Below are 27,144 nucleotides of genomic sequence, written 5' to 3'. Positions count from 1 at the left end.
GTGCTAGGAATTCTCTGACCTGCCATTCTCTGCGCAACTGCACTGACTTCAGCAAATACCCAAACAGCCGACCTGATCGGTGAAGCCCTAATTGCTATACACACACATACACACACACACTGCCTCGACACATTTCCCAATGAGAATAAACAGCACAGCACTCTGGTGTACTGCAGCGGGAGGCAAACGAGCCAGCTCAGAATAGGCAGACCTGAGCAAGAAGACGTGACGCCACGTACCCAGCAGCCCAAAACAAAGACACGCATTTCCCAAAGGACTTTGTGAGAAAAAAGACAGACACGCCTCACTCACAGGACTCCTCAGAAGTAGAGAAAAAAAAGATATTTAATATTAAACATTTACAACACGCCTTGATGGCGGGACAGAGCTGCCAAGGGCCGGTGATCCCAGGGGTCCGTTCCCAGAGCGATGCTGGCGGTGGCAGGGGGCGGCTCTGGCTTAAACGTACCACTGGAAACCAAACTTTTTGTGCAACAGCTCCTCCTGTGGCCGGAGGTTGTACAGCTCGTCGGAGAGCGGGGTGACCCAGCGGTCAGTGTGGAACACCTTCTCGCCCACCTGCAAGACAGAATGGCAGGGCACTCGGTAGCTGCCCTCACACTCGAACAAACACAGCGGCCCGTCGAAGCGACAGATGCTCGCATGATGCTTACCTTCCAGCCGGGCACATCCTTCATGATCTGGGCCTCTTCCTCCAGATTCTCGCGAAGCATGCGTAGCGTCCTGGAAGTCAACACAGGCCGACAGTCAGACAGAGGGGACAGGCCGGCACAGTCTAATCCTACGAGGGAAAAGTTCTGCATCTTTCACCGGGGCCTTCCGTTGCTGCCCTCCCGTTTTGCGGGTTATATTTGATCTTGTTTTCTCAACAACAGAAGGATTCCGGTCCGTCTCCCATTTCCTCCCGGATGCACTCGCACCACCTCAAGCTCAACCTCTCTAAATCTGATCTCCTCTTCTTTCCCTCCTCCTCGTACTGATCTCTCCGTCTCAATCACCTTTCACAACTCGCTTCCTCTTCTTCCACTAAGAACCTAGGCGTCACCCTCGATCCTGCGCTCTCCTACAACCAGCACATCACCACACTGACGCGCACCTGCAGATTCTTCCTGAGCAACATATGCCGAATTCGACCCTTCCTCACCAACTACTCTGCTCAGCTGCTCGTCCAGTCATTGGTCCACTCCCGCCTGGACTACTGCAACTCCCTCCTGGCCGGCCTGCCTGCAACTACTACCTGCCGCTCCAGCTCATCCAGAACTCTGCGGCTCGTCTGGTATTCTCTCTGCCCCGATTCACACACGCCACTCCATTGGCTCCCGATCTCGGCTCGCATCCTGTTCAAGACTTTGACCCTTTCCTACTGCTGCCTCGACCAGACTGCACCGAGCTACTGGCAGACCCTCATCTCTGATTTTAAAACGTAAAAATGTAAATGCAAAATCTTCAAAACGTCAGTGGCAAGAGTGATGGCCACCTGACCAGGAGAACGCAAGTGTCTGGAGTCTAAGTCTGCTGTTGTGGATGGAAAGAGGGCAGACGTGGGACTGACCTCCTGTCGTGTTCAGCCTGAAGCAGCGGGAGCAGAGCTACACGCGCCTCCAGCTCCTCGATCTGCAACCGCCTGGAAAACAGAAATGGGGCCGTCAGGACAACTAAAAAAAAACATACATCCTCAGTTTATAATAATAATTATTTAGGTTGATTTGAAGATATAATAATCAAACACAAATAATTAAACCTGAAAGTAACTGTAATGCCAATCGGCTGCTTTGGGGTTTGTTTGTTTTCATGTTGGTCTTGTGTTAATTTACTATTTTTAGATTAAAATGTACAGGATATTTTCCTTTTTTTTTTTTAAATGCCTCCTGCACAGCGAAGGCGTTTAAAGCTAATTATTATGGTTTAAAAGTAAGGCTGTCCATCTCCAGACACTCACCTTCTCTCTCTGTTCCACTTGAAAAGCCTCCAATATCCAAACACCAGGAAGCCAATGCCAATACCAAACATGCTATAACCTGCAATAGAAAAACAAGAGAACTACAATTAACCAATAAAGCAAACAAGAGCAAGACTTTATTATATATATATATATATATAGGATCTGATATTACAGTTCTAGTCATAATTACTATGCGGATATGTTTTATGTAAGTTAATGTATTGTGAATCCCCCTGAAGGTTCTGCAAACTCCGTTTAACCTGCAAAACCACACTTTAATAAGCCATTTCACAAGCCATGAACATCACAATGGTCTCCATTATAAAATCGCCTTTGGGAACATGCACAGAAATACTTCAGCTAAATAATACAATTACTGGAGAGCATATTGAGCAACAAACAGCTTACTGATCAAGATGCAATAGATTTTTTCACAGCGCAATAATTAAATCCACAATAATACTCAGTTAAACTAGGAGATCAAACTATATCAAACTACAGAATTAAGATTAAATACTGCAATTTAGCGGTCTTTAATGATAATACTGCGAATACACTTATACAATTATAAGGCAATGTCTTAATAATACAATACTTTTAAAATGTATATTATCTTGGTGAAATGGCAATGGAGAAGAGTCCGTACAAAAACACCACAACTCAACGTTAGCTGCAGTCCAGGTGAAACACAATACATTTAATCACCTTCATCTGAAACCGTGTGCTTTTACAACCCATGTGTTATATACTGTTGCCACTGACATGGATTTTAAACCTGATACACATAAAAACAACCCGATAAGGCGGACATTCCTTGTCAAAAAATGAAGCTGCTTCAGGCCTTTAAAATCACTGCAGAGGCCGTTATCTTACCAAAATTCAAATTAAAGTTGCATTTTTATCACTCGGTCCGAGTCAATACTAACCGGAGAGCCCCCGTTTCGGGAGGTTCCTTTTATAATCAATGGGTCCATAGCCTCCCGGAGGAGGCATGTCCTGCTTCACCTTGGACGCCGCCATCTTGACTGTCCCAGCACAAGACAGCCCGGTGAACGCTGGTGACGTTTCCGGACTCAGACACGCACTCTGATGACGTCTTCAGTGCGCTGAAGCACTGGCACTGCACTGGCGCCATCTTGGATGTGGCACGATGTACAGGTCTGAAACTTGCGTTCTCTTGTTTGTTAAATAATCTCCATCTAAAAATGCCTGCGGGTGCCCCCGAAAATACATATCTGTTACGACCCCCATACATTGCGTATTTGTCACATTCCGCAGAGAGAACATAGTTAACCCAGTGTGGTGGTCGCTGCTCTGAACTCTTGAGTAGAGAGATGTGGGGTCAGGTGCAGGTGGGGGGCACTGCTGTTGTACCCTTGAGCCAGATACTGTACCCAGAATGCTCCAGTGAAAAATATGGGTGATGTGTGTGTATAAAACATAATATTATATATTTTAAGTCTTCTACTAAGAAATATAATGAACCAGCAACAACAACAAAAAAAAATCAATCAGATATAGCTATATACAAAATATGTATATGCATTTTATGTGTATGCCTATAAGGTCGAAGAAATGCATTTGCAGGTGTAGATTTTATTATAATTGGCGTAAACCAAGATCAATGCAAGTGGATTGGTGTGGTGAACCCTGAGCCCTGCGCCTCTCACCACCAGGTGGCGCTCACACGCGTGCAGCCGCAGGCGCCGGGGGGTCAGTACATTAACGCGTCTCACGACATTCCCGCACAGCAGAGCTAAAAATAGAAACCGCCATGGGGATCATGTGCGTGTTTGCACAGTACAGAACGATACAGTCTACATATACTAAAGTACAATACAGTGGGCCTGCTTTTGATTTTGCGGATTGAAGTGCATCCTAAACCTTGTCCACTGTGGACTACTACCACTATAATAAACGCCAACACACAAATGCTGAATGAATATAATATGTATGAATATTAAAATATAATTGAGAAGTATCGTATAATGAACAATATGTATTCAACTAAACGAATAATCAAAAATTAGTGGCGTGTCTAGAGGAGAAGGCAGGTTTAAATCCTGTTTTTATCCCTGGTGAAACGGTGTTAGAATTGGGCCCAGGAACGCCTAACAAAACGTGCTTCACAATTTTAGCATTTAAATGATAATTGTAATAATCATAAGACATAATTGAACCTTGTATTACATCGTTATTTCAATGAAGTATTCAATTAAGCAATTAAGTTCTCACTCAGAACAAAAACCAGCAGGACAGGGGGTCCTCCAGGAGTGATTTGGGAATCCCTGTTCTCAACGCAACAGAGCAGTACAGATAAATCCTGTTTGGGTCTTGTTTGCTTCTGGTGAACGAAACATTATAAAGGCCGCGTTAATAACCCTCTCATCTTGTAATGGAAACTAAATATTATACAGACCAGTCATATACTGTAGCCGGATGTATTTCAATTAAATGGACGTTTTCTCACGTTAGTGTGCACACCTATCCCAAGAGTTTCCCTCCATTAACAAGTCATCATCGAGCTCATTAGGAAGAATTTGGGCTCTCATTTTCCTGCACTAACTTAGTAACTAGGAGAAAAATAAATAAAGTAAAACCTGAAATCACCCCTCTCCGCCCCCATCGGTATTGACAGTGTCCACGCAACGATCCCCATGTTAACGCGTTTAACAAACATCACGGGAGTGCGGGGGTGGATGGATAATTACAGTAATTTAACACAAAAGCAGTGTACCCGACAAGCCCCATCAGCTCAGCCTCAATTACATCCCGCATCATATAAATAGAAAGCAAAGGTGCGCTCCCCTCCTGATTATAACCTGTGCGCCACCGGAAGAGACAGTGAAGCAGGCGCATTAGCAACGATATACCTGGGCCTGGAGTAACGGTGCGCATTTTGCTGGTAATACAGTGTAAACGTCACTTTTGAGTTCTAAGTGCCATATTGTTTTGAGAAGTTGTTAATTGGTTAATTGGACTCTTGTTTCCCATTGTTTACGCGCCCTAGAGCGCACGGTGCAGGGATGTCCAACACGGAGAGGAAGCCGGCCCTGAGCCCCAGCCAAAGGCAGGCGCACTATGCCAACAGGCGAGAGCAGGCTGCGTGCGCCCAGTGCGTCAAGACCATCGAGGCGGCCAAGCACTCTGCCATGGTGCGCCACGACCGGGACTTCTGCGCCTACCTGTCCAAACTGTCCCGGTACACCACCAAAAACGCCAACAACCCCGGAGAGGGACAGAGAGGGGAAGGGGCTGAAGGTGCGGCGCCGGGGGCACAAGGGAAAGATGCTAAAGCCGGCGCCGGTGACCAGATGGGGGCTATTCCCGACTACGTCCTGTCCAGGCGGAGATGGTCGTCAATATTTTGAGCGCCTTCTTTCTGACTGGGCACGACGGGGGATCTGGTCTGAGGACGTTATGGACCAGTGACCTCGGACGAAAGCAGAGCCGCGCAGCAAAAACTTTTCCAAACGGACAATTCTCTCATTGCAGGGGCTGCGGAGTGAATTTGCGCAATGGATAGTTTCATCATTAAAATGTTTTTACATGCGCGTTTGGAAATGTAACCAGCTTTGGTACAAGCTACCAATCCTGCCAGTTTTAACCACCCCACTGGGTTAACCATGTTCATATTGTAAACCAGTAAATATGTTGAATATTCCTGGAACTTGGGTTGGGCGTCGGGAACTGCTTTCCTGGGATTGGTATCTTCTTGTAATTTTCTGAAACTAGTTGAAGGCAGTCCGTTTGTGTGCAAATCCACCTTTTCACTGAAATCTGGACGGTTGCAAGTCAAGCATCAAACAGATCCTGTACTAAAATGGTCTGGTCTGCAGTAGGCGATGAAGTGGAGACTGGTTCAAACCCTCCAGGATACAGTTCACATGGACTGGAGTTTGGGTAGTCGATATCAATCAGGGCAAACCAATACTCTCCATTTCTCCATCACGTAAGAACTCGTTTTTAACGTATTCTGTGCATTTGAATGGTGTAATCTGACTTCTGTACACACACATTTTTACAAATTCGAACAAACCGTTCATCGAGGTGTGTAAGAAAAGTCAAAGACTCTTAGGTTTGTCCTTTCATTTATTTTCATTCAAATACTACCCCCCCCACCCCACCCCACCCCAACCCAACCCCCTTCCCCAATCTCACAGTACAATATACAGTTATTGATTACAGCTTGCTTTTTCAGTTCTTCTATCAGGGTTTTAGTGGGAATGGTTTTGTATTATCAAAAAATTTAGTCACAATAAATACAAGTGACAAAAATAAAAATTTACCCTGCGCAGGCGTAACAAGATCAATGATACGCCCCTTTCTTTGATGTTAAAATTATTTTTGTATAAGTCTGAAACAAAATAAAAATTGCACAATGCAATGCAAGTCATGTTTGTGTTTTCACTAAATGCAATATACAGCATTACTGCGTGGATGCAGACAAAAACAGCGGCTCCTTGAGGTCAATATTTTTATAATTATCATTAAGATTTTTTTTTTTTTAACAATATATTTTTCCATTTAAATATGTAATAAAATGCCTCTCACTAATTCCTCTCATTACATACAAGGGTAAAACTATGCCAAACAATTAAAATGAACCAAAGAGGTCTGGTCAAAAAGTGTTTCTGTTAACCACAGCCTGTGAGGCAGTAATTGTTTAACTCTTGGGTGGGGGGTAGGGGTGCCATTATGAAAACCTGCAGCTCCCAAAAGTGATTTCTGAAGATCAGACATCTTTTGGAACAATCCACTGCAAAAACCAGCTCAGACACTGTCTCAACCTGCTTCAAAACACGAGCTTCTTGTTATATATAGTATGTTTTCGGAAACATTCACAGATAAACTTAATAGCTCGGCACCGAGTGCCAGAACATTAAAATACTGAACTATTTACAACCCTCTCTCCATTCAGTCTTTACTTCAGTTTATGTGTTGCCTATCAGAAAAAAAACAGGCCAGTGACCTCACCAATAAACATGATGCTCAAACAGATCTGTGAATTCAGGAATGGGAACAACTCAATTCAACGTTTGTGAGATTAAGATTCAACAGAAAAAAGACACGGTGCTAATCAGGGTCTCAATGAAGGATTTTGGCTTCTGAAATACAAAAGCAATAATCTCTCAGTCACGCAGAATTAAGGTTTGACTGGCTGTTCTAATCTTTGTTATATTAATCTGTTTTATACACCGTTCTTAACACCTTAAGAATCTGTAAGTGTTCTGCCAGAAACACAGAAGCACAACTCCAATACAACCCCCAAACCCCAATAATTGACACGAATTAAGGGCAGGACCATCCAGACCAAGAAACGTACGCTTGATGTAAATACATGGTGTATATTTCCCTGTCATTTGCAACCACATTCAATTCCATGACGCAATTAGGAGGAAAATAAAAGGTCAAGAATGAAACTGTCAGAGATTTCTCTTGGCAGCGTTTTGTAAACCACCAAGCACTTCCAGGACCTTTACAGTGAATCATTCCAGATGTGCTTCTAGAACAAGATTTCCTGTTCTTTTCTCCGTAGAACGACGCTCTGAGGAAAGTTGCGCCACATTTCTAAATTTAAAGAATCGATGTGCAGAGGAGCTCAAATGACATCAATACGCATTGGCATCCCGTGTATCTAAAAGGAGGTAATTTTCCATTTCCTCCACTTGCTTGCCACACTTGTTCAGTTAAAGCAGTTGTGTTCGGTACTGGAGGCCTGGAAGGCCGAAGGCACGGCTCTCGACCCCCAGAATAAGGACACAATATACATGCGGTCTCTATCAACTTACTTGCATAACAAGCCGACGATCAACATTTGCTAAACAGTTTAACAGGTAACAGGATTTTGTTGTGCAGTACAAATAGTTATGCACTGTATGAACTGACACACAGAAAATTAGGTGCTGAGAAAAAAACCACAGAGAATTAAACACAAAACTGATAAACGGGCTGCAGTGGGGTGTCCAACGGAGACATGGGTAACCAATGGGTGTGGCCTTGTATCAAACATTTCACAGGATTAGCAGCCTTTTACATGGTATCTGCACCAACATCGGGCTCTACTGGACTCCTGTGCTCGTGCTACCTGAGATACAGCTGGGGAGATGGGGGTGAACAGGAACGGGATTACATTTGATGCCGGGAATCACTGATGTGCCCCTGATGACACAGTTAGGACATCGTTAACCAGAAACACAGTTTGAATCCAGGGACAGAAAACACCCGTCTGGCTGAGTGAATTAAAACAAATCAGTCCTAGAAACTCACTGGGATGATCAAAGACATTTGCATACGTCTATAGGTTTAAGTGCAAAATGCACACAAAAAAAAGCTCCTTAGTAATTCTGTGTTAAGCAAACCTTACCCACAAAAACAAAAACAGGAAAATCCCTCCCGTCAGAATGAAAATCATTCCATAAAAATCATACACCAAAAAGTTGTCAAAATTCTAGTTTTTGTTTTAATACAGCAACAGAAAACAGACATCCTGAATAGTGTTATGTGTATATACATACACACACACATACACTACCATATATATTTTTTTTAAAAATGAATTCTAAACACTGATATTATTCACACAAAAAAAATGAAAAGGGGTTAAAATTAGCTTTATTACTTGATAGTGGAAAAAAAAAAAAATCAAACAAATAGGAACATACTTGTACAATCCACGAGGGGGCGCACAATGCAGTAGAACGAGCCTGCACCCCACTGAAACGGAATGGTGGTAGTTGTCAGACAGTAGCAGGCAGCAGTAACAGCAGGTGCTGCAGAATCAGCCTATAAATGTGGCCCACGAGCTCCTGCAAAGAGAAGCGCTTGCTGTTCTAACAGGCTTTAAATAATGAATGATGATGAGTGAAGATTAGACCGAACTCCCCACCGTAACTGGATCTGGGCAGACATAGAATAGAACAATCAACGGAAAATAAACGTGTCCAAAACAAAGTTCTACAAGAGCAGTAAAGGGAAAACAAAATTAATTGTGAAAAACCAAGGATGTGTGTTCAAAGGATGAGAGCACCTCCAAGCAAACCCTGGCGCCGTCCACCCGATCTCTGCCAGGACCAGCAGCCCACCCGTCCGAGGAACAAGGATTTTAGATGGGAGGGAGGGAGGGGAGTCCCGGAATCTGATCACGAGAGATCCTACAACAGTCGCCTATGAAATGGCATCCAGAACAATCTGCAAACAAGAACGGCTCCTCCCACCTCGATTATTTATTGTTTTTAATCTGCATTTGGGTCAAACTTGAAGCCCTTTAACTTTGCTCACAGACTCTGACGTCCAGAAAAGTTTTGGGAAATTTTTTTTGTAGTCTTTTTCCTCTCCGGCAGTTTCCTCTCTCGTTTTAGTTCTCCAACCCACAGAAAGAAAGTAATCTAAAACTGTCACTGCTTTGTGGTCGTGGCCTGCACTGTACTAAGTCTTCGCTTAAAACGGGCGCTACAAACTTTCCATGCTGTTCCCAGCACATTCAGAGATTCCTCGGGGTGGCCATCTCGTGGAGAGAGCAGTGACTGTCCTGAAGTCACATCAAGTGGCACAGGAAGAGCAGAGCTTTCAGGGGTTAAAAAAAAAGTAAAACGCACATCATGAACACCGATCAGTCACTGACAATACTGCCAAACTGGGGGACAGGCTGCAAGGGACAGTGCATGTCAAACACTGTCGATCTTAACCTATACGACAAGGCATTATTTAAGGTGAAGAAAAACAAAAAAAACACAAAAACCCATCGGAAGCAAATGAAGACAAATCGTCAGAGAGAAGTGTGGCAGGTAGAATGTGTGTTCCGTTTGCACTGATAAAACTAAACCAAATTAAACCCATTGATAAAGCAAGAGGGACACCCATGTACATGTGAGCAACATGATCTCAGCAGGTTCCACCTGGGTGCGTTTTATGACCACATTCGCCTTCCTCGGCCTTCAGCACATTCCCACTATGCCTTAGAGAGAGATTAAACCAATGAAGCAATGGGTGACTCCAGCAAAAGATCAACAAGTCCAACTGGATGCAAAACCACGTTGGTCGGCTCCCGTGAAGAGTCACATATTTTCTTCTTTTCAAAGTCCAGGTGTCTTCCAATCGCGGGGGGAAAAACAAAAAAAAAAAAAAAAAATCAAGACCGATGGATCGCGGAAACGTCAACTAAATTTAGAGTGATTTCCAACCTCCAGCCAGTTTCCCTCAGAGAAACAATCCTCAACAATCATGCACCGCCAGTCTGTGGGCTTTTGTTCTTTCACAAATGTCGTTTGTTTTCTAAAGCCGGAGCGATCTAGTATCCCATTGATCACAGTCCGCTACCTCCAAGCGCCAGGCTCTCCTGTTTATGTTAAACCCTGCCAGCCTTCCAATTGATCATTTTGATATTTATTTGTATTTATTACATTTCGAACTGGGAGGAGTGGCACTGGCTCTTGGGTCATCCTGTTTGCGAGTTTTCACAGTGACATCATTGCAATGACATCATTATCCTGCCCCTGTGGTACAGATTGTGGGGGCTGCGAAAAAGGCCATAAGGGTGTGGGAGAGGGTTGCAAGATGACTTGATGTTTGGAAGGGAGATCAAACCACACTTTTTTTTTTTTTTGCAAGTTCGTTTTTTCCTTCCTTCCGGTTTTGTTAGGTTTTATTTGAACGTTTGCCTGTAAAATCAGGTGTGATGAGAGAGAGGGAACGATGGAGGGAGAGAGAGAGGTGGAGGGACAGAGACGAGAGCGGGGAGGTGGTGGTGGCTTCAGTCGTGTGGGTTGGTTTCCAGAAGTTGCATATGGTAATTATTGTATTATTCAGATTGATGTTGTTCATCATCATCATCATCGATTATTCCCCTCAATAACAGCAGCAGCAGCAGTAGTATTATTTCCATGTGTTTGCGGTCTGGGAGATGGAACGCGAGGGGATCATGTCCAGAAGATACTCTCGCTGGCGATCCACGGCAGAGGAGGACTTGTGCACCGAGAGGCTGGGGTTGACGTAGGCCATGGTGACTCCTGGAGGGAAGGGAGAAAAAACAAAAAGAAGCTTGGTGAGTGTTGCTCGGCCTACACCCCAGCACAAATACAGCTTCCTCTGAGCGAGGAAACCGGTAGTGTGCCCACCCACCAGTGATGTCATCACAGGAGCACTGCCAAAGCAATGCCAATACTGGAGAGTGTATAATACTACTCCATCACACAAGAACATCATACAAATAAAAATACTTCATGAGGGAGCACACTAATTTTGAGACCGCAACTGTTCCTTGCCATCACAAATCTTAATTCCACTACTTGTGCTCTGGGGGAGGGGGGGGGGGGGGGGGGGGACTCAAACAAGAGGATGCTGCAGCCAACAAACACTAACAATAACTTCTGCCCACCACCAGGAGAGAAAGAGAGAGATAAGGAAGAGGAGAGAGCGAGACCCCAAAGTGACCCAACACTGTGATGCACCCAGGCATGATTCTCCAGACACTCCCCCTGAACCGCGAGGACCAATCGGTGCTCATCTATTCTTCCGGCACAGGGGTATGGATAGATGGCTGTGTCCTCCGCCTCCATTTCCCCAGGACACAGCCATCCAGTGCACGAGCGGATCAGGCGAGAGTGTGGAGAGTCTTGCCATCGCACATGAGACAGACACGGTACAGGGAGGCCCAGGTGTGGCTTCTCACAGACGAGACCAGACTAGAAATGCCGTTTGGGAACCAGATCGAGATTCAGGGCCGTACAAAGCTGGCACCAACACTAAGTTCTAACCAGCGTGGGAAGACTGAGGCAGGGCTAGTTGTGGGCCGCCCTGTAGGAGAGGAAGAGGAAGAGAGAGGTGTGGAGGGCGAGTGCGGTTCCCGACAATGGGCGGACGAGATCTACCTGTGTTGAGGGGTTGCTGCTTCCTCCAGGCACTGGCTGCGCTGCTGCTGCTCACTTTGCTCCCGTGACGCACGGCATGCTTACCTGGCCTGGTGACCAGCGCGGCAGCGGCGGCGCTCTGGAGCTGCGAGGACTGCGAGAACGTGTGCAGGACAGCCCGCGCCCCCGCGGACTGGGCACTCCGAGACAGCTGACCGGGGCTCTACGTGCACACAGACACAAAAACACACGTTAGCAAGTGTCTGATAAGCTTCAGACCTGGGGTTAAAAAAACTGCACTGCACTGCACTGGTCAGTTAAACTGGATAGTTGGATTCATGATCAAGGAAACCCAGTGCCAATTCCTGACAAAATGTTTCTGGCTCTGAAAGAGATCAGGTGAAGAGTTTCCCACCAGCTCACACTTCCATTAGTGGGACACATTTTGGGACACATTTAGCTGGAGATCGTTGGACCTGAACCATCTGTGCAGTTGTGGAGACCCCCGGCGCACCCTCCCACCCACAGTAGACCCCCACACTGCCCCACACCTGTTTGATGGAGTGGTGGCGTACGATGGTGGCCCCCCGGTTGTGGGTCAGCGAGGCGTTGCGGGCCTGTTTGATCTGCTGGGACACCAGGCCCTCACTGCTCTTCACGGAGGAGGAGGAGGACGAGGTCGCAGAGGAGACGGGGGAGGCTGCCTGTTGCTGCAGGATCCGCTGCTCGATCTCCTGCTCCTGCTGCAGCGCCTTGACAAAGGCCGCCTTCAGCCGGTTGGTGTGCTCGGCCTTCAGGGCCTTCTTCTGGTTGGAGGACATGCAGTGCTCGCACATGATGGTGCCGCTCTTCTCCTGCCTCCAACGGCAGGTGAAGTCCGTCTTGCACTGGGCGCAGGTGTACGGGTCCTTGGGCACGGGCAGCACCACTGCAGTCGGCACCACTTGCTTCCCTGCGACGGGAAAAGGAGGAAATGGGAATTAGAGAAGAAAAACAGGCAGCATCTTGATCTCTCAACATACTGGTGTATCCAAAGTGTGGATTGGTCAGTTTGTGTGGCCATGCTTCAGTGTGCATCTACACACCCTTGCCCTGCGTCTCCAGCAGGTTCTGCACCACCTCCTCCAGCCCCACCAGGTAGATGAACTCATTGTTGGCGGCTGAGGGCAGGAAGTTGAGCTCAGGTGCCGGCGGCTTGGGTGGCGGGATCTCCAGCAGGGTCTTCTCCAGCTGCTTGCGCAGGGCCAGCTTAGCGGCCGCCTGGCGGCTGGCGGGGGAGTCGTTGGCGTTCACGGAGGAGATGACGCTGCTCCCGGCCAGGCCCGACGCCGACGAGCTCTTCATGTTGGTCGGGGAGGCCTGAGGGGGAGAGAGGAGGGTTACTGTCCAGCACCAAGGGGGCAGAGGAGAGACTGCGGGATGTTTAAAAGGCACAAGATGATGCAGGAGCTCACTGCAGGTTTAGAGGCATTTTTATTTGACCGGGAGAGTGGGTAACGCTGGGCATGAAAGAGACCTCGTAGGGACCCCGGGGCTCCTCTGAGGGGCCGAATGACACGTTTCAGTTCTTGGCTTTCTTCTGAAGCTCCCAGACTTTAAAAGCGGAGGAGCTGAAAGTGTGGTCAATACAGACGTGTCTGCAGGGGATTCGTGATGTCTAAAGGAGGACTTGAGTGAAACTACAACAGTGAGGAAAAGCAAGAGCTGGATGTTGTTGCCCGTTGTGCGTCTGACCTGCGGGATGTTGACCAGCAGGCTGGTGTTGGGCACGTTGGCCACTCGGATCAGCCCCTGCTGGATGATCCTCTGGCCCTGGATCTGCACATTGGGCACCGAGGCCCGGGGCGCCAGCAGCAGAGGAGGAGGCCCAGTGCCCGAGTGCTGCTGCTGCTGCCGCAGACTGTGGATCTGCTGGGGAGACACAGAGATGGGCTGATGTGACAGATGGGCACAGACAGACCAGGGGAGAGGAGGAGGAGGAGGAGGAGGAAGGAAAGGCACAGGAGCGACAAGATGTGGACAGGAGGAGACAGAAGGAAGAGAAGAGAAAAAGAGGACAAGTTAATCTATGTGATCATTTAAAACTATTTTTTAGTTAAATCTTTTCAAAACAGTAATCTCTGGAGCAGACAGTAAAAGACTGAGATCCTGTGGATCAATGGGAGGCCCAGTGGCAGTAACACTGCTGTGCTGACCTGGGCTCCTCGGACTAGGGGAGGCATGACGATCTGTGCGTTCTGCTGCGATGACAGCTTGGAGGAGACCTGCTGTCCCCCCCTCACCAGCGGAGGAGGGATCACTGCGCCAGAACTGCGGCCCGACGACACCTGAGGGAGAGTGTTACGGTTAACACAATACACACACACACACACACACACACATCTATATCTACCCATCGCTGTGTTAGCACATGTTCTGCCCAGGGGCAATGTGGAGGGTGTGCAGGGAAGTGCTGCTGCTGCTGTGAACACACCGCGCTTTCAGCATGCGTGTGTGTTTGGTGTGTGGGTGAGCGTAGTACAGTGCTGTGGGTGTGTATCACAGTGTCAGTGCTGTGGGGGCGCTGTTTGCACTAACCTGCAGGACTCCCTTGCTGGCTGCGATACTCTGAGTGCCCCTGACCAGTGGGGGCGGCGTGGCCACAGAACTGGAGGAGCCCGTGGGCTGTAGGGGGAACAGAGACAGCAATGTGAGAATGAGAGAAGGAGAGAGAGAGAACGAGAGAGAATACTTGTGTGTAATCATCTCATGCCAATAAAGCTTGTTTTGAATTTGAGAGAATGAGAGAGACTGAAATACGCTGACCTCCACGGTGATGTCACCTACATTTTTACTGAACACTCAAAGGACTTCAAAATATACTTTTTTTTTTTTTTTTTTTTTTTTACTATTTTACATAGTAACAAATGAGAGTTTGTTATTAACCAATAAAGCTTTTAAAACAGATTTTTGTATTGATTAAAAAATCCCCTAAAGGATATGGAAAAAACTGTGGATTTAGTGTGTACTTTTAAGGGAGTCAAACAAGGAGTGTTTTTTTGGTTATTGTACTGCTTCAGACTGATAAATCTTAATTGGGCAAATTGTTCAGCACTGTAGACAGTGATGATGGCAATCTGGACGAGGCGGAGGCACAAGTTTAGATGCGAGGGGGTGACGGTACAGAGGAAGACTGTTCTAGTTAATTTCCGATGGTCAAGTTAAATGTCAAAATCCCCTTTTCAACCCAAAGTACTTAATTGACACAAAAAAAACTAAAACTAATGAAGAAATACACAGAAGTAGTGGTGCGGGATGTACTCAACATACCTGGTTACTATCAACGCAAAGTACAGGAATGTAAATGTATTATTGTTATGAATAACAAAGTACATTTGAAGATACATTTGTATTTATTCAACACTTTGTATTAACTACATAAACAAATAGTGAATAAATGAACAATATAGGGTGTAGGAACAAAGCAGCAAATGCATTACGGTTGTGTTGGTAAACATATTGAGCAATTTATATGAAGAAAGTACCATTGAAGGTAAGCACGTTGTATTGCCTCGAGATAGGTGCGCTCCTTGCAAAAAACTGATGATATGTCTTGAAGTTATTTGTATTTAAAAAAACATTCTGGGGATTCACATTTTTGATTTTTGTTTTAATTGTTTATAAACCAGGTTAATTTGGAAAATTACGGTGGCTTGTTGAGGACGACAAATTATGTTGCGATCATGACATAAATTACCTCCCGTTAACTCGATCACGGGCCGTTATGTCATGATCACGAGATAACGTTATCTCTCGCTATCAGAGAAAGCGGAAGTGATGTAATTTTCATGAGACAATGCGGAGACTGGGGCAGTGCTGTCTACACATTCGGGTTTATTGAAGGACTACACATCAAAGGAGTGGCCACCCCTTAACTGGCAACAGTTCAATTATTCAATTATACACTCACCTAAAGGATTATTAGGAACACCATACTAATACTGTGTTTGACCCCCTTTCGCCTTCAGAACTGCCTTAATTCTACGTGGCATTGATTCAACAAGGTGCTGAAAGCATTCTTTAGAAATGTTGGCCCATATTGATAGGAGAGCATCTTGCAGTTGATGGAGATTTGTGGGATGCACATCCAGGGCACGAAGCTCCCGTTCCACCACATCCCAAAGATGCTCTATTGGGTTGAGATCTGGTGACTGTGGGGGCCAGTTTACTACAGTGAACTCATTGTCATGTTCAAGAAACCAATTTGAAATGATTCGACCTTTGTGACATGGTGCATTATCCTGCTGGAAGTAGCCATCAGAGGATGGGTACATGGTGGTCATAAAGGGACGGACATGGTCAGAAACAATGCTCAGGTAGGCCGTGGCATTTAAACGATGCCCAATTGGCACTAAGGGGCCTAAAGTGTGCCAAGAAAACATCCCCCACACCATTACACCACCTCCACCAGCCTGCACAGTGGTAACAAGGCATGATGGATCCATGTTCTCATTCTGTTTATGCCAAATTCTGACTCTACCATCTGAATGTCTCAACAGAAATCGAGACTCATCAGACCAGGCAACATTTTTCCAGTCTTCAACTGTCCAATTTTGGTGAGCTTGTGCAAATTGTAGCCTCTTTTTCCTATTTGTAGTGGAGATGAGTGGTACCCGGTGGGCTCTTCTGCTGTTGTAGCCCATCTGCCTCAAGGTTGTACGTGTTGTGGCTTCACAAATGCTTTGCTGCATACCTCGGTTGTAACGAGTGGTTATTTCAGTCAAAGTTGCTCTTCTATCAGCTTGAATCAGTCGGCCCATTCTCCTCTGACCTCTAGCATCAACAAGGCATTTTCGCCCACAGGACTGCCGCATACTGGATGTTTTTCCCTTTTCACACCATTCTTTGTAAACCCTAGAAATGGTTGTGCGTGAAAATCCCAGTAACTGAGCAGATTGCGAAATACTCAGACCAGGAGATTGTCTTGACCAGGACCACACCCCTAAATGCATTGAAGCAACTGCCATGTGATTGGTTGGTTAGATAATTGCATGAATGAGAAATTGAACAGGTGTTCCTAATAATCCTTTAGGTGAGTGTACATCGAACTGCACGGGGACTGGAGGGGGAGAACACAAAACGTGCAAATGTGATATAGGTGTATTTAATCAATCAAAGTAATCAAAGTGAAAAACGTACAGTGGACTGAGACCACTACATATGTAACAGTTAAATCTATAAAACCATACACAAACAATGTCATGCTTATCAAAAGGGACCTCAGTAAGTGTACACAGATGAAGGCTTAAAATATATAATTTCTATATACTATAACTATACTCAATGGTTAACAGACTTAATCCCACTATTGTACGGAATAATAATAGTAATAACAATAAATACGTGTCCAACCAACACATTTAAAAAAAAACCCACTCAGGATTCGAACCACGTTCATTCAGCCCCTCTGTCTCCACAGCGCTGTGTTCAGCCCGCTACACGACACACAACCTTCTAATTAAGGAGATTTAAAGCTGTTCTGAGGAGTTACATTATTTGTAATGTGTTCATTATGCAGAATGAGTATTTACAAATAAGCACACGTCAAATATGCTAATATGAACAGGTGTATGATTATTATGACTGTAGTTTGGATAGTTTTTATTGGTGTCAAGAAAACTAAAACAAATGCCAGCGCATTGTTTGCTCTAAGACCAGTGGGCGGAGGTCCAGACCAGTCGGTCGAACCCCCACTGGCACCATGGACACATACCCACAATGGGCACTTTTGAGTGACCAATTAACCTGAACCGCATCTCTCTGGACTGGGTGGAAATGGGAGGAAACCATAATACACTTAGAAAAGAAACGAGAATTTCAAAAAATTTCAGTCCAGTGAGTAGCCAATACATTAACCAAGAAGTTGTGTTGTAATGAAGCTCGCTACAGTTTCAGGATCACTTCAATTATTGAAAGGCATAAAACAATGTGTCTGCATTAGCCTTGTTGAAAATAAACCCGAATGTGTTGACAGCACTGCCCCAGTCTCAGCATTGTCTCATGAAAATTACATAATTTCCACTTTCTCTGATAGCGAGAAATAACGTAATGTCGGGCCATTATGTCATGATCACGAGTTAATGGGAGCTAATTTATGTCGTGATCACGAGATAACCAGGGGCTCTTTTTTTTTTTTTTCATGTCCTCAACAAGCCACCGTAGAAAATGATGTTTGGAGAATAAATCGGAATAAATAATAGGTTTCTTTGCTAATTCACATTTCTGTATTCAATACACAAATTAATAGAAAGAATGAAAAACGTCAGTCTTACATTTCTTGTGATATCTAGGTTATATATGGTCATTGTATTTTATGTAAAATTAAATTAACCAAGTGCTGTGATTTGTGAGAGCTGTAGTTCTGACGTGTCCTGCCATGACATTAGTACTCTGAGGGTTAAACCTAGTTAAGCACTCAATCAACACAAAAAGCACAAGATTCCTTACACTCACAGAAGAACTCATTTTCTGAATCGGTTTTCTATACTTTAAGGGTTCGTGGTCAAAAGCCTCACACCGCCAATGTGGCCACCAGTGGGGGTTAACAGGGGCAGCTGGGCAGAACGAGGCTGGCTGTGGACATACCTTCTGTGCAGAGGTCTCCTTCTGGATCTGACTCTGTCGCAGCTTCTTCAGCAGCACTAGCTTGGCCTCCTCCAGCCGCAGCTCCTCCTTCAGCTGCTTGATGATGCGCTCGCGCTCCTCCGGGCTGCTCTTCTGTGGAGAGAGCCGACACACAGCACCGTCAGGGGAGAGAGGGAGGGAGGGAGGGAGCGAGCACCCACAGAGAGAGGGGGAGCAGTCGGAGCACTTTGGCTTGGCTTCAGGATTCTGAAATGGAATGGCCTACAATCCCCAGTGTTCCACCAGCACTGCATTGTGGGTATTAAGTGGGGAGGACCAGCATGCTACAGTACAGTCATTGGGGACAGGCAGCAAGAATTACCATGAGTGCTTCGGTGTTGGTCTCCTTCGAACATCTACTCAAGCCGTTCATGCGCGGACTGGAGGGCTCATTGTCGGACAGGACAATGATGTCTGGAGAGGGCACACGCCTCTCCTTCTTTATCTCACTGCGAACAGACAAAAACACAAACCAAAGTTACACACACCAATACTCATTTCAGGATTATCATTAATTCCCCTTTAAGACAGTAAAAGGGGGGAACAACAGATCACCACCCAGCAAGAGCAAAACAATCTCGCAATCAGAAACCACAGACACTACTCAGAACTACCAATTCTTTATACCAGAATAAACTCCACACAAACAAAACGTACCCAAATCTTTGGGGTTGCTGAAGTTGGAAACTGCAACCTTAAACCACAGCTTTAATAAGTGTATAAGAAAGGCTACATTCCAAAAGTGTCAGGAAGAAGGGCTCTCTAAACTATCTGACGCATGTCAGCCACAGAGCACGACCACACTTCCTGTATGCGTCTCTCTGGGCCCAGTCAACACATTCAGCCAGAGACTGGCGTGCTGTACAAATTCCTCTGATTGTCCACAAGAGGGTGATATACAGTCATTTTCCCTCTTTTCCCCAAGGAGCACTACTGGTCAGCAGGGAGGATAGCAGGGTTAGTATCGCAGCATTAGCTGACCACTGATCAATACTGTCCATCTGGCAGCGGGAGAAGGAGGGGCCGTACACCAGTGTAGCGGTATCTGAACAAAAGCTTAGAAAAACAAAAAAAGGCCAGACGACATCAGTGTCTCAATCCTCATCTTTACTGGGAAATAAACTTTTTCAAGTAATTTAGCAGAACGAACAAACAAAAACAAACAAAGGGCAGCTGTTTGGGCTCAGGTCTCTGCCCATTTCTGCACTGGTATGGGCTACTAGACTATTGGGATAGCAGGAGCAACAGCCCCCGGCTCCCAATCCACGAGCAGGAGGGCCGCGAAGCAAAGACTGACACAAAGTGAAGTCTGCCGCAGGTCCGTCAGGGAGCTGGTTTGGTGGCTCCAATGTCCAACTGGAGAAGCCATCCTCTCCCCGTACCCCTCCCCCACTCCCGCCCTCCAGGGGGGAGAGAGAGAGAGAGAGGGAGGAGGGGGTGGAGGGGGAGCGTGTTGACTTTTCAGCACAGTAGCTTCCCTGGCCTCTCCAGTGCAGCACAGTGGCTGCTGTTGTCCAGACCCCTCCCTGCCGCAGCACCAGTGTGGGAGGCCCAGTGGAAGGGGGGGGGCGGTTGTGTGCCAGGACCACCGTACGCTGCCTCCGCTGTCCCCGGCCAGACTGGCAACTTACAGGCCCGAGCAACCCTGAGCAAGGACACCCTGGAGCCCTGTGACCCCCGTAACCCCATTTCACTCCCTCGGCGCCACCCCTAAGGGACCTGTTCCAGGTCTTTGCCAGGATATTCCAACAGTTCTCCCTGACACCGTGTCGCATGTCATCTCTCGCCCAGCTCTCTCATTCTCAACACACTTTTCTTTTTAGGGTGGAATTTTTAGACAAGGTCATCGCAAAACTAGTGACCCGAATTATATTTCGGTTTGTCTGGGGGAGCAAAATGGAGAGGCTGAAAAGAGTGCAGATGGTGAAGGGTACCCTGGATGGAGGCAGGGGGGTCCCGGACGTTGTGCAGCTGATAAAGGCGCAGGGGCTGGCTTATGTGGTCAAGAACATCCAGGCTGCTGGCAAGAAAGTGAGTTTTATGAACCGCTTTTATTCTGCCAGCAGCCTGAGACCATTCGGCCTCTGCGCCATGGATAACACCAGGCCGCACTCGTGGGATCCCCCGCCGTTCTACAGGGCGCTCCAAGCCTTTGCGCTCGAAGTAGGCCTCCATAAAGTTGTGCTGGCCTCCTGGGATTATAAGACCATCTGTAGCCAGATGAGATCTACCCAGGAGACCAGCCGGATAGAAGATTTCCCTCCCGAAACCTGCCGGTTTATCTGGGCTAACGCTACGCACGTTTGCCTCACGAATACACAGAAAGATGTCTCCTGGATGGCTGTGAGTCGGTGTCTCCCCACCCGAGTGTTCATGCACAGAAGGGGCATAGCTCCTTATGACACCTGCCCCTATAAGGGTTGCCTGGGGAAGGAGACGGAGGCTCACATCTTTAGAGATTGCCCCTCCGCCTACAGGGTCTGGCTCCTGTTTTCTCCGTTCCTCCACAGGTTTGCCGTTCCTGCGCGGGCGACCGCCCGGCAGATCTTGTACGGTCCTGCCAGGGGATTAACATCTTCCACCCTGAGGTGCTGGTGGCGTGTCGTCTGCGCAGTGAAGCAGGCCCTGTGGGAGGGACGGAATATCTGTCTATTCAATAAGCAGGAGCTGGACCCGATTGTCATCGCGCGGAGGGGCATGGTGCTCGTGAGGGACTACGTCAATCTGGAGGTCCATCAGAGGGGCAAGGAGGAAGCCTATAAGAACTGACATATACAAGATCTGGGGGAGCTCAGGATCCCATGATGGGACCCACCTCCGGGGACGGTCAGTTCCCCCTGCTGGAGCCCTAGTCCAAGATCTTTTAACCATTTTATGAATGATTGTTTTTAAAATGACTTTTAAGAATGAATTTTAACTTTTTAAAGATTTAGTTGTTTTTAAAACACTAAACCAAAAAAACCCTAAACAGTTAGTTTTGTTCTATTTTTTTTGTCAAATACATTGTCTGTTTTGGATTTAATTTTAAATGCATTGGACCGTTTTTGTTTGTTTTTTATTTTTACCTTTTTAATTGTTTCTTTATTTTGTCCAGTGCATTTTCAGTTATTTTCAATGTATTTGACTTTGTATATGTTGGTTAGCAGTTTTGCTTTAATCACATTTGTTTTGTTGTTTTGTGCACTTGTTTATTTAAAGTTAAGTTTTTTGTTTTCGTTAAATCACAAAGATTTTAAAAAGTTTAAGTGATTTTAAGAATTGATTTAAAAAAAGTTTTTAATCACAAGTATTAAAAAATTGAAATGTTTTTATTTGTAAAATACTTTAAACAATAAAACAGTATTTTTAGGGTGGAATGTTAAACAATACTGCACATTTTAGTACATTAATTATAATGTGTTTTTGTTCTTATATGCAGACTTGAGACACAGAAAGCTTCTACTTAGCATAAATTGTGTGTTCAATTATAAACCTGGACACCCTTTTGAGACGAGTTACACCAGACAGGGGAAGTGCTGAAGAATGGATCAGCTCTGTGCATCACAAGGATCGGGCAATTTAAACACTGCAGTAAGCATGACCCTTTAAACTGGCTGCAAAATCTATCATTAATTCAGACTATTTATGCAGATTAATTATTGAGATGTGTGGGCATCTCTCATCACCACCCCTACTTCACCTAAAAAATTAAGAATGAATCTCCTCAAAATTAGCATTTTGAACAAGGAGAGAAAAAACAAAGTCTTTCCCAAGATACCACAAACAGATTCAAACCCCTCTAAGAAGTTTGACCCAACATTCAGGAACTGTAGAGGTAACAAAAGTCAAAGATCCTTATGCCACTTCTTTCCAACTACCATTTCAGCAAGAGGGACCAGGAAACTGGATCTAAGACTTCCCGTCAGAAGTCAGAAAATATCTGGGTTTCAAATGCTTAGAAACAGCACAATAAAATATATATATATCAAGGACACTATAAATGCGAGACGTACATTTCCCCCGTGTACTTGCATTCTTGAAAAACTTTTGGGGGGGTGGGGTTCCAACCAAAGCCAATGAAATGATGTAGTTGTTGAAAAAATAAACTAGATGCTCTGTCAGTGTGTGAGGAAGCAGTGTTGGCTGGAATGATCTGATCTAACCTATGCTGTCACAGTGGGAGTGAAGAAAAAAAAAAAAAAAAAAAAAACTTACAGTAGATAAATACCAAAAGAATCAAACAAAAAACAGGTCACGCAGTGGGGATGGCAGTGGGATAGGACTGGGGTTACTGGTGGGGGTGGGGGGGCAGTTATGACCCCTGTTCCCCTTTAAAAAAAAACAAAAAAAACTTTTTTTTAAGTATCTGCAGACGACATCTTCAGAGCTGACTGTAATCACTTCCTGTATATTAATCACTCTACCAAAAGGGTCACATGACCCAGGCATTTCCCTCCACAGTCATGTGACAGACACACGCACCCCCCCCAACCCCTCCCCTTCTTTAACTGTTCCTTCCAATGTGGAAACCATGGCAACAGCCGGCTGGAACCGGTTTGTGACACATAGCCTTCATTTTGTGAAGTGAGGCAGGGTTCAGGTGCAGGAGAAAATGGAGCTGCTTGCTGCTGCTGCCTCTGAAAGTTGTAAAGGGGGCAAACCGGCAGAGAGGGAAACTCAGAAGCAGAAACAAAACTTCCTGTGTGAACTTCAGTGCCCACTTACTGTGCAGTTTAACACAAACCGATACAGGACAGCCACACAACAAAGCAGAAACCAACCCAAACACTTCAGAACTTTTCATCTTCTCCTGCACATCTTGAACTTTCAATAACCTACTCATTAACTGCATATACAGTGTCTATAGAAAGTCTACACCCCCTTTCAAAATGTGTTGCCTTGCCTAGCTTGGAATGAATACAGTAAAATACGTTTCTTCATTTATCTACCCATCTTACCCCACACCTTTCAAGTGAAACACAAATATTCCAGGCATTTGTAGAACATTAAAAATAAAAACCAAAACAGCTTATGTCCACCCCTCTTGTAATAGCAATCCTAAATAATCTTAGGTGTAAGGAATCACCTTCAAAATCACACCTCAAGTAAAGTGGCCTCCTCCTGTGTTAAACTGTAGTGACTCGCATGATTTTAGGCTAAATTCAGCAGTTCCTCTAAGGTCCCTCTGCTGGGTAGTGCATTACAAAGCAAAGACTCAACCATGAGCACCAAGGAGCTTTCAAAAGAACTCCAGGACAAACTTGTTGAAAGGCACAGATTAGGGGATGGGTATACAAAAATGCATCAAAGGCCTTGAATATCTTTTGGAGAACAGTCAAGATGATTAAGAAGTGGAAGGTGTATGGCACCACCAAGACCCTGCCTAGATCAGGACCAAGCATGATAGACTGATCAGAGAGGTTACCATCAGGCCACCAGGTTACCATCATGTCAACTTTGCAAGAGCAACAGGCTTCCATGACCAAGACTGATCAAAGTGTGACCAGGAAACCTGCATGAAAGCTGAACCTGGGACGGACGTTCACCTTTCAGTATGACAATGACCCGAAGCACACAGCCAAAGCTACACTGGAGTGGCTAAGGAACAAACGGGTAAATGTCCTGGAGTGGCCCAGTCAGAGCCCCTACCTCAATCCAATCCAAAATCTGTGGCATGACTAGAAGATTGCTGTCCATCAATGCTCCTCAAGGAACTTGACAGCACTTGAACTGTTTTGAAGACCCATTTCTACAGACTCACATTGCTGCCAAAGGAGCTTCCACACAGTATTAACTCGGGGGGGGGACATGCAATTATGATATTTCACTTTCCTATTTTTAATATAATTTTCACAAAAACTTTTTTCCCCCATAGCAGTGTGAAGTATGGTGTGTAGACGGATGGAAGAAAATCCTCCTTTAAATGCATGAAATTCATAGCTACTGACAATTGTTTTTAGAAAAAAGCTCAAGGGGGTACAGATTTTCAATAGGCACTGTACATACATACAAAGACCTCCAAGAATTTATGGCCATCAGGGCTCTCTCTTTGTGTTCAAATAGAAGGCATTACCGAAGTAACAACGATATGCATTTGGACAAGGACCTACAAGTACAGTGAAAGTTTATCAATACCATGACCACAACACCGGTACTGCCACTCTGTGGAAAAGATAGATAAGCAATGAAGAATATCGTATGCCTTTATTCTGAAATTTTTAAGCCATACAGGTGCTTTTTCAGTTTTTGTTTTTAATACAAACATGCCCCAAATACTCATCTGAAAAAAGCTCTACTAACCTCTAACACCAGTCTTCATTAGCCTTCATTAGAAAACACACACAGTTACAGTAGAATAAGCCTTGGTTATCTGGAGTGACCCAAGCATTATCCCCAGCACAGTACTGTAAATATGTTCATTTTAATAGCCCCACAAGAGGAATTAGGCTTACAAATAAATCTAGAAACTCTCAAGACTGCAATGGGATGTGAATCAAAACCCTCTTCCAAACTTGGTTTGCTTTCCACTCAACAAAAAACTCAGTCCGAAGCATCACTTTCCACATTGTAAGCAGACGTTTTTCTGGCAAATGTTTTGACAGCATTGCACTTCAAAATCATCAAAGTCTTTCACTCACAAAAACTGACAGCATTCCGGTCACTATTTAAGCCCACTGGGGTAAAACCATACCACTCAATAGATAATGAGGAAAACAAAACCAATGCGAATTTCTAACAAGGCGCGCTGGGGGAAGGCCTCAATTAGCTGACCCAAGAAGCAGTTAGTTGCACATTGCCTCCACAGTCCCTGACAGACATGACCAGAGTGAATTATCCTGCCAATTTACCAGGCCTCCACATGGGACATATCTGTCTTCCATGGGCTCAGATGGGAGAAAGAGGAGGAGGAGGAGGAGGAAGGGAGCGAGGCACAGCACTTCAAGAAAAAACAGAGCAGTCCTGAAGCGATCTAGGCAGGAAGGTGGCTACTCACCCCTTGGAGGTGCTCATGTCCACCGGCTCGTCTCCAGTCTGTACCTCCACCTTGATAGTGGCCTTCACCTCCCCGGCCTTCAGGAGGCTGGGCACCTTGGCAGCCGGCTCTGCCTTCACCTTGACCGCCTCGCCCCCACTTCCCGGCTCGCTCTTCACCAGCTCGCCTTTCTCCAGCTTCAACTTCTTGGTGTCCAGCTCGCCGGGCAGGGTGTCCCTCTCAAGGGCCCGCTTCTGACTGCGCGTCTGACGCACCGCCTCCTCGGACATCTCCGCACCTGCAGACACACACAGACCCCACTGTTAGCACTGGAACGCTCATCATGTGACACGTGATCAAAATCATAACGGTGATCCAACTTGTCTATTCCTTACCAATTCATGTTCCTACACAAAAAATAAAAATAAATACAGTAAAACAATGTATATGTGTGAGAGAGAGAGGGAGTGGGGGGGGCAAGAGCAGGAGAAGGAGAGAGAGAGAGAAGAATGGTTGTATTTTATTATCAGCAATATTAGAATCCTTAGAGCCACGCGACTAAAAGGGACTTTATTTTTATGATGTGCTACAAAACAAAACCTTCTGGGGCGGAAAAGCAGTTTATCCCGGAGGTGAGCTGCAGTACAGATGAGTCCTGGACTGTCGTGTCCTTTAAAGACACGCTCTCGTTTGCATGGCCGCTCATCCCGCAACTGTGGAGTTCAGGGCTCCTTCAGAGTCCCGTCTGCTACAGAGCCAGGGCCGATCCCAGCAACGCACCCTCCCCTCTCTCTTTCTGAAAGGAACAAGGAGATGTTGGGGGGGGGGGGGTGTTCAATGAATTGGACACCAGGATAGGCGGCACCCCAAAGACATGCTTTCAGGGGTCTCCAACTCCAGTACTAAAGTGTATTCATCTCGATTGTTTATAATAAGTTATTGATACAACTGTCCAATATTTCCGATTTAAAATGTCTCCACAGTTATTGGGACAGGTCTAGTAATGGACTGTACCAGGGTCACGCACTTGATAACACCTGGGACACACTGGCTCAAGCAGATTCGCAGCCTCACCCTGCCCTGACCTTCACTTCCATAGCACACCTCTGGGAGAGGAACTGGAATGGTTCATCAGGTTATTCAAATCTCTCTGAGCACTAGGACAGGAAGGGCACCCTATTCCTCAGCCATCTTATGTGCCTGCTATTCAACACATAGTGAACAGGTGCCTTTTAGCTGCTGTGCCTGATCATTTTGGCTGTTCAGTGTTTATACACACATGAAAGGGTAGCGGTGATTTCACTGCCGGTAAGAATGCAAACACGTACCCTTGCCAAATCGCACAATTCTAATTCCCATGAATTATCCCACTGAACACATACTTATGCATTAAAATAATAAAAACCTAAATAAAGAAAGCTGTAAATGTTCAAACCAACAGCATGTCGCCCTGCAGCTGCGATGCCCATGGCAAAGCCAGCTCTCTCACCAGCCACAATTACAGGGGCCAACCTGGCACACAAACCCACCTGGGTGCCAGTTACCAGGCGATTATAATAATCCAGCCATCAGTGCTGTTATGATAGCGGAGATCAGGCGCAGAGTAACACTGGAGCAGCGTGAACACCCCTGCAGGCCGACATGCATCCTGCAGGGCTCCCCCTTTTGCAAGAGATCTGCCACGCCATTAAAACAACAACCTGACAGACTGACAGCAC

At 45.8% G+C, this 27,144-nt stretch overlaps 2 protein-coding genes across 8 annotated transcripts in view; both read right to left on the bottom strand.

The window, feature by feature from the left end:
• Positions 1–327: 327 nt before the first annotated feature.
• Positions 328–3,045, bottom strand: ndufa13 (NADH:ubiquinone oxidoreductase subunit A13). The gene is made up of 5 exons (XM_066695886.1): positions 2,890–3,045; positions 1,961–2,039; positions 1,574–1,645; positions 675–744; positions 328–579 (listed from the first exon to the last, which is right to left on the bottom strand). The coding sequence occupies exons 1-5, from the start codon at positions 2,981–2,983 to the stop codon at positions 460–462; spliced, it is 435 nt and encodes a 144-aa protein (XP_066551983.1). The 5' UTR covers positions 2,984–3,045; the 3' UTR covers positions 328–459.
• A 5,181-nt stretch (positions 3,046–8,226) lies between these two features.
• gatad2ab (GATA zinc finger domain containing 2Ab) overlaps positions 8,227–27,144 on the bottom strand; it is a 47,814-nt gene continuing 28,896 nt past the window's right edge. For 3 of the 7 annotated variants that reach the window (XM_066695885.1, XM_066695882.1, XM_066695884.1), the window contains exons 2-11: positions 25,448–25,724; positions 18,797–18,923; positions 18,436–18,567; positions 14,389–14,475; positions 14,007–14,138; positions 13,546–13,743; positions 12,897–13,170; positions 12,363–12,763; positions 11,833–12,034; positions 8,227–10,971 (exon numbers count right to left, since the gene is read on the bottom strand). In XM_066695885.1, coding sequence (XP_066551982.1) covers positions 10,838–10,971; positions 11,833–12,034; positions 12,363–12,763; positions 12,897–13,170; positions 13,546–13,743; positions 14,007–14,138; positions 14,389–14,475; positions 18,436–18,567; positions 18,797–18,923; positions 25,448–25,716 — 1,956 coding nt within the window. In that variant the 5' untranslated portion in view covers positions 25,717–25,724 and the 3' untranslated portion in view covers positions 8,227–10,837. Of the gene's footprint in view, positions 10,972–11,832; positions 12,035–12,362; positions 12,764–12,896; positions 13,171–13,545; positions 13,744–14,006; positions 14,139–14,388; positions 14,476–18,435; positions 18,568–18,796; positions 18,924–25,447; positions 25,725–26,026; positions 26,223–27,144 lie in introns of all 7 variants that reach the window. The other 4 variants (XM_066695883.1, XM_066695879.1, XM_066695880.1 and 1 more) reach the window with 4 other exon arrangements.

The sequence above is a fragment of the Amia ocellicauda genome, chromosome 22 (genome assembly GCF_036373705.1).
Source record: "Amia ocellicauda isolate fAmiCal2 chromosome 22, fAmiCal2.hap1, whole genome shotgun sequence".
Classification (NCBI taxonomy): domain Eukaryota; kingdom Metazoa; phylum Chordata; class Actinopteri; order Amiiformes; family Amiidae; genus Amia; species Amia ocellicauda.
This window is presented reverse-complemented; position numbering and strand designations above follow the sequence as displayed.

Coding starts and splice junctions, on each gene's coding strand:
- ndufa13 (XM_066695886.1), bottom strand. CDS start 2,983: ATGGCGGCGTCCAAGGTGAAGCAGGACATGCCTCCTCCGGGAGGCTAT. Junction 2,040..2,889: donor CCCGAAACGGGGGCTCTCCG/GTTAGTATTGAC, acceptor TTTCTATTGCAG/GTTATAGCATGTTTGGTATT. Junction 580..674: donor AGGATGTGCCCGGCTGGAAG/GTAAGCATCATG, acceptor TCTGTCTTGCAG/GTGGGCGAGAAGGTGTTCCA.